This window comes from Mobula birostris, chromosome 3, assembly GCF_030028105.1.
Source record: "Mobula birostris isolate sMobBir1 chromosome 3, sMobBir1.hap1, whole genome shotgun sequence".
Lineage (NCBI taxonomy): Eukaryota > Metazoa > Chordata > Chondrichthyes > Myliobatiformes > Myliobatidae > Mobula > Mobula birostris.
The window spans coordinates 41051980-41065590 of record NC_092372.1 but is presented as its reverse complement, the minus strand read 5'-3'; the positions used below and the strand labels follow the sequence as shown (position 1 = coordinate 41065590).

The window sequence follows — 13611 nt, the reverse complement described above, 5'->3', positions numbered from 1 at the left end:
TTCAGAGGGTATTATCTTCTTAAAGACATATTCTAATGTACTGTTATGAAAATACAGTATACAGTGTATCAAGGGCACACACCATCAAGTAGAACAGGTTACCAAACTGTTTGCGGAGTGAAATGCTTGTTCATTTGACACAATTTATTCAGACTCGATCAGATCCGATCAAGTACGTCCAAAGCACAAATCATTTCATGTCCGTCATCACCCATGGGTAGAAATGGAAGCAAACGTAAGGTGTCGCGCTGAACTGCCACTGATCAACTAATGATGAATTCAAAGCAGACCAGTGCGACCTCACAGGAAGAAGTATGGAATTTGTCCCGATGGCGTTTACCATTTTAAGGAACCTGTGCATGGATACGCAATTATATCCAGTATCAAAAATGATTCCACACTCCGGACTGTTTTATCTAACACCCACTTTATTGAATTTCTTGTTTTCGAGATCAAGAAGAATCCCACATGAGTCAATCAATGTGTTTGGGCATATTCGGATATTGTAAATCACTATGAAATAAATCTGGTAATTATGTGTTCAGAGGACCATCTTACTCACCCTGCGACATAATTCTTATTAATTATTCGTCTGTATAAAACAAACATAGAAACGAGTAACTAACGCGCGTGGCCACTGGTAACATCAATTTCAGTACTGGTCTTTATTATGTTTACCGTACAGGTACTTCATTTCTGAAAGAGAAGGACATACGGAAGTAAACAAAAAGAAAACTGTGGCAAGGATTTTATCAGTGACATTTTCCAGGACTTTTTAACATTTCTGTTGTCAATAAACCAGATAGAAAACGATCTGAAGTTCGACAAACTGAATTTCCCCTCCTGTATGATGTATTAGTTATGAAATAAATATTAACAGCTTAATTTCATGTCAGCATTGGTCAACTTATTAAAGTGACTAAAAAAGGATTGGTCCACTATACCTAAAATCATAATGAATTTTAATTAGTTTCTGACCATTGAAATTTAATAGTTACGCTTTCAGAGTACAAATGGTATTTGGAGGAAATGATTGCCGAGTTTACTCTTAAAACAACATTAGAACCTGGATGTAGTTTCTCAATAGATTAGGATGTGAAAGTAGACAATGGACAGCGTACTTTGGTTGTGCATAACTTGTATCTGGTCTCATAATGATTTACACTGACTCTGCAATATTAAGCACTAGTGAATCGTTTTCCAGATAACGCCTTGTGAAACGCCAATGACATTTCATTATAACTTACTACTGCCATTTTCTTTTAATCTTTAATACTCGTTCTGTGCTTAATGGAACATATTTTAACAACATCTGACCCGACTAGCGAAGGATTCAATTGGAAGCAGAGGAAACCAATTAACACTAACAGACCAATAAGGTGACAGAGGATGACAAAACGATTACCGACCGGACGAATCAGACGGAAAAAAGCGACCCAGAGCAAAAATTAAAATGAATAAAAGAACTTTATTGAACATAAACCTTGAATAAAATACATTTAACGTCAGACCTCAGTGTAATCAGACGTAACTGAGCACACAATAATGGTTTGCACCAGCCGCTGGATTCATGAAGTGTAATCACTGGGAAAGTGAAAGAATCCAAAATTCTGAAACCAAAATGCGGCTTTCTGTTACTGATATATCACAACCCGATAATACTCAATAGCAAACCTTTGGTGTAATCAAGACAAAATCTGTCTCTTTTTTTTGGTAGAAAAATGAGTAGAAGCACAGAATTAAATCCTCAAAGCACATAAAATAACAGGAATCTGGTTTACAGAAGGATGTGCTCAGTTCAACTGGCGATCCAAAGTACAATTATCAGCAATATTTCATCTATTATCAAACAATCTTTCATGGGAGTGGAAGTCAGCAGCAATGCTTAATCTTTCTTCATGTAACTATAAAGGGAATGGCATACAGTGAAGAAAATTGTAGAACAGTAGATTTAGTCCTGAACTTTTTAATAAGCCATCACAGTTACTCATCCTAGAAATCTTTCTCACTAAAGAAAAGATTCCATCATAAATCATCTCAGCTTTGGAAAATTAACTGAGTATCTCTAAAACATTTATTGTAATACAAACCTGATGTAAAGTTAAAATAAAAATCTAAAAAGAGGTAAACTGAGGTTCAAGTCGGATACATTTATGAATTTACAAATAAAATCTGATGTGGAAAAAAATAGAGCAGGACATATAACATAAGTCTGTAGAAATGCAAAAATGGACTATTCCTGATCATTGACCAAGGTGAAGCAATTGTGCTATGTGAAGAATACTTAGTGTTATGATCAGTTTCTCATATGAATACCATAAAAGCTCAACAAATATGTATTTCATTGATGTGCAGCTGGATACATGACATTCCTAGCCTACCAGCACACTCGATTGCACCATGCAAAGCTCATTATGTTGCATCTGTTTCATGTATTTTGGTTATGGTCTTCATATCCATTCAGCCTGAACATATTTATTAATCATAATCTGGTAATTTATCCCTGTTGCCTTCTACCCAACACATGGCAGTTCATGATTGATGCTTAATTGTGTAGATATTGCACCTCCTTCGACATCATTTGATTACTGAGTTCAATTGCCAGAGGTGAGCTTCTCCAAGTAAATACAATGTTTAGGTTATAAAGTTAAATTAATGCACATGACTTCCATGACTGGAATGAAAGCACTTTGGATCAACAAGTGCAGTGGCAATGAATATAACCCTTTTAAAGGTTTTGCTTTATTCACCAAAGGCACCCAATAAAATAAATGATCTCAGTTTATATCTGTCAAAGTTTCTACTGATAACATTTGCAGATCATGTTAAAGGTGAGTTAGGCCTGCTGGACTGTAGACTTCGTTGTGATTTTCTTAAGGAGCTGTGAGATCTATCAACCTTTGTTTTGATTGTTTTATGGATTCGAAATTTCCGAAATGCTTTCTGTATTGTCATGGCGGCCTTGATCTCTTTTCGTATCATTAGTGTAGTTGTGGTTGTTTCCAAGGTGCTACGAATTGGGAATATTTTTGTTGACATTTTAAAAACATCACCACTTAGCTTTTTCAAGGGCTCCGACTGAGTTACCTTTCCGACAATTACAGCACTTAGAGCTTCGAGGACATCCAGGCAATGTAACTTATTGCCATCAGTGAGTGGTAGATTCAGAGCCGCAAGTTTAACTGCATTGGGTTTTGGTATTCGTAAAGGAGATTTCAGCTCATTTAGGAAATCAGATAACTGATCGTACGTGATGAATTGTGTAGCCTTCACATCATAGTTACTCCAGACCTCATAAAACATGTCAACATCTTCATCGGTAACTCCAGCAAGTTCTTGTTCCTGGGCTTCATGAAAGTTTTCTAATATAACAGCTACATACATATTGATGATCACAATATTTGCAACAACAATATATGATGTCATGTACATGAATGATACAAATTGACGCTGTACATGAGAATTAATCATCACATGAAGGATCTCATTCCATGCAGCAGCCGTTGTCAATCTAAACAGAAGCATCATACTGTTTCCAAAAGTTTCAAAATTTACCATGTCATTTATTGGAGGTTCTCTTGGTAGATCCCGAAACAAACTCATGCCTAATATTGAATAAATAAACATTACGAGACCCAACAGGAGTCCAATGTTGAAAAGAGCTGGGATAGATATGACTAGAGTAAAGAGCAGCTTCCGAATTCCTTTTAAAGATCGGACCAGCCTCAACAGTCTTGCAAGTCTTACAATTCTGAACACTCGCAAAATAGTTGGGGAAACACCTTGCTTTTTGGATGCAGATGAATCTAATGCAATTCCTGAAGGAATGAAGACAGCAAAATATTAGTAAAAGGGGAAAATGAGTGGTTAAATTCCAAAGTAACAAAGCATACAGTAAATGTAAGCATAAATTATCCCATGAATCTGTCACATTTAGAATTGACTAAATCAAAGCAAACTGATTCTGAAAGTAACAAGGTAAACAATGATGTACATTTATTATACCTTATAATCAAAGATTTTCAAAGTATTCAATGGTTCAATTCAATATCTGAGAACGTATCAGTATTCAAGCTGAAACATCCACGAAACAGAAGAGTATCATAACAAACTTTTTGCACATTTTAAAATAATCGGCAGATATATTTATTTCTACAATTTTCTGGTTAGAAAGGAGATACAGTGAATGTAGTGACTTCTGACAGGGTGTACAAAACAAGTACTACTAATTATTGGTAGATGTATTGAACAGAATTATACTTAACCTTAAAAGTTTGTTAAAATAATTTTTTACTTTCCAAGTTATGTTTTGTTTTTATTGGTTTTTATGCTTTAAATGTAATTTATCATCAAATTGATGCTTCAAAGAAGAGATATGGATTTTTTTTACCTTAAGAGGATGGGAGAAAAGGGAAAATAAATTGAGAGCTTCCAACAATGATTGTATATTCCAGAAGTCCAATATTGAATATTTATATTGGATTAAATGTGTAAACATTATAATAAATCAATGAGAGCAGTATGAGTAAAGAGTTAAGAGGAGGGTCAAGAGTACCAGGCTTATGGGAATTCCACCACCTAGAAAACAACTTTCAAGTGAACTTGAAATAGATCCTTCATCACCAATGAATCAAAATCCTGTACAATTCTACTTGATAACACTTTGTCATGAACTACAGTGGTACAATATTGCAGGTCAATACCACCTTCTTAATGACAGAAGTTGGCATTAAGTCCTGGCCTTTTCAACCATGAATAGAAAATTTAAAAATTTTATTACCTCGCAGCAGCATATATGGCAGAGGAAGGGGAGAATATAAAATATGCTGGTATAAAAGGAAGCTCGTATTAAATCAGTAATGGTAACTCACCAAGATTAACAGAAGCAAATTAACAGTCAGGCAGAAAGTAAAAGTACAAGAGTTAGAATTTCCAAGAATTAGGAAGTTTACATTGCAGGTTTATAATACTTATTTATATATATTGTTTTATTTATATTTCTATAAATATTTGTATAGAACAATACTTATATTTTTTCAAACTTATCTTGATTCAGCATCAATCTCTATGGATTGAAAATCTACAAATGTCAGAAAAATGAAGGACGGAAACCAAAGAGTAACAGAGTAGTTAGGCTGAGTTCTATCCCAGGGAAATAGTTAATGTCCATTATGTTCACTGGACTGATACCTGAGATGGTGGGGCTGACATATGAAAACAGACATGTATTCACTAAGCTTGTATTCACTAAAATTTAGCAGATCAAGGGGGAATATTTGAGAAACTTACAAAAATCCTAACAAGAGTGGATAGATTAGATTTATAAAAAAAGAAAGGGAAAGGTAATTAAGATGGAGATGAAGAGAACTTTCACCTCCCAGAGAGCAGTGAACCTATGGAATTCTGTATCACAGATGGTGAATGAAGCCATATTCCAGAAGAAATTTGATATTTTTTCGGGGCTAACAGGATCAAAGGATATGGGAAAAAGGCAGAACAGGGTATTGGATTTGGATGATCAGTCAAAATTGATGTGCCAGTAGGTTGTGCCTGAGTAAAATAATCAGAATGTTCAAAAAAATCACTAAAAGGTGTATGAAGGTTGTTTATATGTGTTTTCTAATCACTTTCAATAAACTTCAGACTCAAGATTCAGGTAAATTATTGACTGGAATGCATGTAATAGTGATTGCACTCAATTTGGCAGGATGTGACTGATGTTTCCCAGTAAGAATCATTGTTGGAGCTTAAAGTATTCCCTTTTGAAAATAAACTGTAACAACGTCTGCACTGTACAGATGAATAAAGGCATATCACATGATCTTACATATATTATGTTGGCTTCTATCTTCCACATCTGGCTGAAGGCACAACAAAATTAAAACCCAGTCAATCCTAAATAATTTGAGCAGAAGGGATTGCACAATATTAAAATATAGAGATAGTCAAGGTATTTCCTTGATACAATTTGTATACCACAAGGAATCCACCATCATGCAGTGGCACCCATCGCATTTAATGGAGACGCTGCCACACGGTGAGAGACACTTGAGTTCAATCCCTTCTGTCAATCACCTGTGTGTTCTCCTTATGTATGTGTAGATTTCCTCTAGGAGCTCTACTTTCCTTTCATATCCCAAACACATATGGGTCGGCAGGTTAATCGGTCATTGTAAATTGCATTTCCTCTGTAGATGAGTGGCAGAACTGATGACAATGTGGGGAGAATATAAAATGGGATTAATGTAAGATGAATTGTTGGTCAGGGGACTGATGAGCCCGTTTCTGTGTTCTATCTTTCTTATTAAGCACAAATGAAACAAATGGGATCCAACACCTTATATGATGTTGATTGCTCCATGTACCTTAGAGGGATGAAATTTATAACATTTTAATAGGTGCATCTTGTAACAGTGAATTGTAAATCTAGTCTGGTATCTTACAAATTAGATCTGCAGAATAAATATCAAGAGTAAACAGCATATTTTCCAAAGAAATGCACATGTCAGTGACATCACTCCCTTAAGAACAACATAAGTTTGATTATTTAAAACAATGATAATGGAAACCTGACTTCAAAAGAAGTCTTTGCCTTATTTTCTATGGAGGGGAAGAAGATTCAGTTTGCTTGCAGTCCTGGATTCCTTCTGGTTGATGGTTGCCTGGTCCATCTGACAAGGTAGCACTAATTCTATCATCCCAAAATCAGTTTTCCTTCACTCCCATTCACATGTAAATGAGATATTAAAATAATCTGCAGATGCTGGAAATGTAAAATAAAACTAGAAGATTCTGGAAATATTCAACAGGCCAGGCCACATCAGTGGGAAGAGAAGCAGTAGTAACATTTCAGTTCTGACCTGAAACATGGACTGTGTTTCATTTTCCACACATGCAGCCTGATCTGCTAAGTACTTCCAGCATTTTTCTCTTTTTATTTTAGGTTTCCCTAGAAAACTTTGCCTAAAGTATTTTTATTTATCACAGAAGAAGGTTAACAGTAAATGTTACTTACCTACAAGGGAAAGAACAACAACTAGAAAATCAAAGATATTCCATGCTTGAGTGAAGTAGTATTGTCGTTGGCCCAAAAGTTTTAAAATTGTTTCAACAGTAAACAGAGCGGCAAATATTACGTTGAACCAATTTAATACTAGGGCAAACATTTTTGATTGGCCATAATGATCACATGCCATCACCAACACATTCAGTGTAATCAAACCAATAGTGAATGGTTCAAACCATTTGTTGCTCACAAGTCTGTAGAACTTGTAAAGTATTGTATTCTAGGGAAAAGAAATGAATAATTAGTAACAAAGTATTGCATTAATTCAACTAACACACAAAATGCTGGTGGAGTGCAGCAGGCCAGGCAGCATCTATATGAAAAGGTACAGTCGACGTTTCGGGCCAAGACCCTTTGTCGGGACTAACTGAAAGAAAAGATAGTAAGAGATTTGAAAGTGGGAGGGGGAGGGGGAAATCCAAAACGATAGAAGAAGACAGGAGGGGGAGGGATGGAGCCAAGAGCTGGACAGGTGATTGGCAAAAGGGGTACAAGGCTAGAGAAGGGAGAGGATCACGGGACGGGAGGCTTAGGGAGAAAGAAAAGGGGAGGGGACCACCAGAGGAAGATGGAGAGCAGGCAAGGAGTTATTGTGAGAGGAACAGAGAAAGAAAAAAGAGAGACAGAGAGAGAGAAAAAGGAACAAATAATAAATAAATAAATAAATAAATAAGGGATGGGGTAAGAAGGGGAGGAGGGGCATTAATGAAAGTTAGAGAAGTCAATGCACATGCCATCAGGTTGGAGGCTACCCAGATGGAATATAAGATGTTGTTCCTCCAACCTCCAACCTTGTTTTATATACTTAAAACAAGTTGATTTTGCAATCATTTCATGCTGATTTATATTCCACTAATACAAAAATATTACATATAAAAACCCTGAAACAGTATGAAGTCCACTGTAAAGCAAAATGAATTTTCTGACAGAGAAATCAATGCTCTCCTCTCAATATGCAATTAACCTGAACTAATATGAACCTGTGGTGGTTGTATGGGAACTGCATGTTCAGATCGCCTTATGTGATTTTTGGGACCAATCATCACTAATTGTGATATTGTTGGCATTAGTACTAATACATACTTCTAGTTGTCTAAAACACCTGCCAACAATAACCAACCCTTGCTCTAAAATGGGGAATACTCTGGGGTTGCAAATATTATGGAAATCATTCCTTAGAGGAGGGAATACTATGGAAAATAGTAGACAAAGAAGAGGAACCACAGCTAACAAAGGAGATGGAGAGATGTTCATTACTGATAGAGAAGAAAGAAGCCCCCATTCATCAGTGGAAGAAGTTCCAGAGGAGTGGATGGCAGGTCGAACTCCTGAGACACGTATCCAAATATGGGAAAACATTTATAGAGCAGTTCAGCACAGTACAGGGCCTTTAACCCCTCATTTTCCCCATAACCTTTATCCTACTCCAAGATCAATATAATTCTTCCCCTCCATATACCCCTTCATTTTACTTCTGTCCATGTGTAGTCTTTAAAATGCTCTTCATGTATCACCAATCTTGGCAGCCCATTCCATGCACCTACTAATGTCTGTGTAAAAATACCCATCTCTGACATTCCCCCTATACTTTCCTCCATACACCTAAAGGTTATATCAAAATTTTATGCCAACTTGCATGAGCCATTTTAACTCTGGGAAGAAAAGTTTCTGGCTGCCATTTGATCAATGCCTCTTATCATCTTGTATACCTCTATCAAGTCATCTCTCATCTTCCTGCTCTTCACCCGAGCTCAACCTATCCTCATAAGACATGCTTTGTAATCCAACCTTCATCCTGGTAAATCCCCTCTGCATCCCCTCTAAAGCTACCACATCCTCCCTATTCTATAATGAAGTGACCATAACTGAACACAATACTTCAAGAGTAGTCTAACCAGAGTTTTATAGAGCTGCAACGTTACTTTATAGCTCTTGAACTCAGTCCATGACTAATGAAGATCAACACATCATATATCTTCTTAACCATCCTATCAACTTGTTCTGCAACTGTGAGATATCTATAGACAGGAAGCCCAAGATCCCACTGTTCTTCTGTTAAGAACCTTGCTGTTAACCCTGTATTCTGCAGTTTGACCTTCTAAAATGAATCTCTTCACACTTTTCCAAAATTGAATTCCATCTGCCACATTCAGCCCAGCACTGCATCTCATCAATATCACAATGTAACCGACAATATCAACATCAATCAAAGTTCAAAGTAAAATTTATTATCAGAGTACATACATGCCACAAATACACCCCAAGGTTCTTTCTGCGCGCAAATCTATAGAATAGTAACTGTACACAAGATCAATGAAAGAGCAAGAGCATAGAAGGCAACACACTGTTAAAACACAACTATAAATGAATAAATTGCAATAAATAATGAGAGCATGAAATAACAAGATAAAGAGTCCTTAAAGTGAGATCATTGGTTGTCGGAACATCTCAATAGATGAGTGTAATTATCCTCTTTTGTTTAAGAGTCTGATGGCTGAGGGGTAGTAACTGTTCTTGAACCTGGTGGTGCGAGTCCTGAGGCACTTGTATCTTCTGTCTGATGGTGGAAGCGAGAAAGGAGCATGGCCTGGGTAGTGAGGATCTCTGATGATTGATACTGCTTTCCTACAACAGCATTTCATGTAGATGTACTCAATAGCAGGGATTCCCCGAACAGATCTCGGCAGAACACCGCTAGTCACATACCTCCAGGCAGAATATCCTCTATATACTATCACCCTCTGCCTTCTATGGGCAAGCCAACTCCAAATCCACATCCACACAGACATGTTTCACTGGATTCCATGCCTCCTGGCTTTATGAATGGGTCTATCATAAGGAAATTTGTCAAATGTCTTACTAAAATCCATGAATACCACATCCATTTCGCTGCCTTCACCAATTTGCTTTGTCACTTCTTCAAGAATTAGAACATAGAACATAGAACGCTACAGCACAGTACAGACCCATTGACCCATGATATTATGCCGATCTTTTAACCTACTCTAAGATCAATCTAACCAATAATAACAATCTAATTGAATCAGGCCCGTGAGGCACAGTTTGCCCCTCACAATGCTATGTTGAGTATCCCTGAATGGATTATGCTTCTTCAAGAATCCTCTGCAATAATTTTCCCACCACTGATGTAAAACTCACTGGTCTATAACTCCCAAGGTCATCCCTTTTACCTTTCTTGAACAAAGGAATAAGATTTGTCACCCTCCAATCCTCTGGTACTATCTCAGTGACCAGTGAGGATGCAAAAAAAATTATTGCTATAGGCACAGCAGTCTTCCCAATAGTAACCCAGGATATACCCCCTCAAGTCCCAGGGACTTAACTATCCTAATGTTTTTCAAGAGTTTCAGCATATCCTCTTTCTTAACCTTGACATGTTCAAGCATAACGGCCAGTTCTACGCTGACCTCACATTTGTCAAGGTCCCTTTCACTGGTGAATACTTATGCAAAGTATTTATTTAGGACCTTTTCTATCTCCTCCGACTCAGGCACGTTTTATCCCTGATCAGCCTACCCTCACTCTAGTCATCCTTATGTCCTTCATGGATGCATAGAACACCTTGGGCGCTTTTTAATTCTACCTATCAAAGCTTTTTCATCTGCCTTTCTACTGCAGCTCTCCTAAGTTCAGTCATAAGTTTCTCCCTGTCTACCTTGTAGCTCTTACGAGCCCTCTTTGATCCTTGCTTCCTAAACCTTAAATATGCTTCTAGAAGGCATCTGCTAGTCTTGCGAGACCATGGATCTGCGCCTGGAAAGTCTTCACTCTCCAGGGCGCAGGCCTGGGCAAGGTTGTATGGATGACCAGCAGTTGCCCATGCTGCAAGTCTCCCCTCTCCACGACACCAATGTTGTCCAAGGGAAGGGCATTAGGACCCATACAGCTTGGCACCAGTGTGGTCGCAGAGCAACATGTGATTAAGTGTCTTGCTCGAGGACATAACATGTTCCCTTGGCTGGGGCTTGAACCCATGACCTTCAGGTAGCTAGTCCAATGCCTTAACCACTTGGCCACATGCCCACAAATATGCTTCTATATTGATCTAACCATCATGGCCAAAGATCATCACCAAAGGCACAGGAATCTTTTTCCTCGCTTCCCATAGTAATCTGGGTTATGTCCTGTCTGGGCCTGGGGGCTTATCTACCCTAATGTTTTTCAAAAGTTTCAGTACATCCTTTTCCTTAACATCATTTTCCAGCATATCAGCCTGGTCTACGCTGACCTCACATTTGTCGAGGTCCCTCTCACTGGTGAATACTGAAGCAAAGTATCGGAGAATTGGTACAACTCTATTTCCCTTCTGCAAAATCTTTATACAATTTTATTGTGTAATAACCTCATTACTCACTAACCTCAATCTGTCTGGAGTAGGATTTGGGAATAGCATTTGTTTGTTCCACTACATCCCCATGCTTACCACCTGCTGCTTACAGTATGTTTCACAGCTTACATATACTGCCAGCTATTCAACTACAGCATTGTTACACACAAACACAAGCCAAGGTTGGACAGAATTGCCAGCAACAGCAGCAGACTGGCAGGCCTATACATGCTGGTATCAGCTCACTACCCCAGATAAGAGAACTCTCACTGTTATTGCAGTAGAAGCTGAAACTGCTGGAGATGCAAGGACCACAGAAATGATTTATGACATACCCTCCATCACACATTCCACATCTCCTTATTCCTGCAGTCTCTTTGGACTTAAGTGAAGCATAGACTTTATACTTACACCTTCTCCACCCTATCACTTTGGCCTTGTGCTTTTCTTTTCATTTAGGATCATTAAGAAATTTGCTCTGGCCCAGCAGAGTTGGCCAAACATTGAGTGAGAATGAAGGAGACATTCTTCCATTTGACATGGGGAGCTGGAAGGTGATGGGTGGAAGTGACAAAGGCTGAAGAAGGTGAATCTGATAGGAGACCACAGTGGACCTACCACCTACCATCTCTTCTCCCAACATTTTATTGCTAGCTCTCTTTCTTTCCGGTCCTGATGAAGGGGCTCAGCCTAAAACGTCAACTTTTTGTTCCCCTCCACAGATGCTGCCTGACTTGCTGAGTTCCTTTTGTATTTTGCGTGAATGTTGCTCAAGATTTTCACTGTCTGCACGATCTCTTGTGTTTGTGACTCTGCCATTTGGTCTCATGTTTGGAGAAGCTAAACTAGACATAAATGAGCTGTGCATTTGATGCTAGGTTCTGAAGCATTATTACCAGGCATATATGGGCCTCAGGAAAGCCAGGAGAAACATGGTGAAGAGGATTTCCCTCTCTACAGGGGAAAACTGTTGGAATGCCTGGGTCCAAAGCTGCAGATGTCCAACCTCACACAGGTTTTGCTCAGAGCTGGTGGTCACCTTTCCAGCACAGAAATTCTGGCCAAACCTATGTCTTCACTGGTGGACCCAACCACCTTGTAGGTCTGAAAGTTGATGTCTTTCCTTACACTAAAGCATAATCATTTAAAGCTTGCATGCCACTGTTGGAGGCTCTCATGACTGCCATCATGGGATCAGGTACAAGAACTGGACTGGGATTAGTGCATGACATGAAGTTCTTTGACAGGTTACTAAAATCAATGACGTAGCACATCAGGGGAGTGGGAGTGGTTTGGGAACCTTGGTGCTGCTAGTCCCTTTCAGCATAACAGAATGGATCCTCCCAGCCTGCAGCCTGATCAGTGCCCTTGCTGTTGTTTATCCCTACCAGCCTGCCTTTATTACCTGCAGTCATGTGCCACTTTTACTTGTAAGAGACAAGATAGGAAATTAGCCTGCATGATTTGGTTGGCATGCCTTCCTTTGCTGAAAACTAATCAGCCTGTGGAAGCTGTGGTATCAGTATTGGACTTCTGTTACCATGGGAGTGTGTGTCAGGATATTTCTGAGGCTCATTTTATATAAGGGCAGGGAGATTAAGTTGCCTTCACTGACGTCTTGCATGTGACATCACTTAACTTCTCCCTACACTGGATCCAAGCACTTAGGGTTGGACTCCTGCTGATCAGTTGCTCTGCAGCCTTCTCTTAGAAATGGAGTGCCCAGAGAACTTCCTTCCCTGGGAGAGAAGAGAGCATGTTTCATCTACAAGCACTGGCAGCTCAGAAATGGGGAATCATATTCTTCTATTGACGTCCATCATTTTGAAAGATTTGTCATCTGTTGAGTAATGCCCAAAGAGACCCATTCCTCCAAGGGGAATTTTAGATTTTTGCTGATATCTAAGACTAAGGAGTGTAGTTCTAAGAATAGCAATAGTAATATTACCACTAGCTCATTTGAGTTTTTTTGGGAAAATAACTGAGATTATTAGGGTTACTTAAACGTAATTCTGACTGCACTTCAGTTTGTGAGGCCATTGTTAGGGTAGAGGAATCAATTTCATTGGTGGTTTTGTTGTCATGTATATTAATGATGGATATCCTTATCTGAAGAACATTAATAGACTCAAAGGTGTGACAATCTGCTAGTCTTATGGTCACTGTTATTGAATTTGCAGAGGTATTTAATGACTTG

At 38.5% G+C, this 13611-nt stretch overlaps 1 protein-coding gene across 1 annotated transcript in view; it reads right to left on the bottom strand.

Moving 5' to 3' along the window:
* Positions 1-2820: 2820 nt before the first annotated feature.
* LOC140195657 (sodium channel protein type 4 subunit alpha-like) overlaps positions 2821-13611 on the bottom strand; it is a 148760-nt gene continuing 137969 nt past the window's right edge. Inside the window, exons 20-21 of the mRNA XM_072254375.1 lie at positions 7016-7286; positions 2821-3818 (exon numbers count right to left, since the gene is read on the bottom strand). Of these exons, the coding sequence (XP_072110476.1) occupies positions 2821-3818; positions 7016-7286 (1269 nt within the window). The remainder of the gene's footprint in view (positions 3819-7015; positions 7287-13611) is intronic.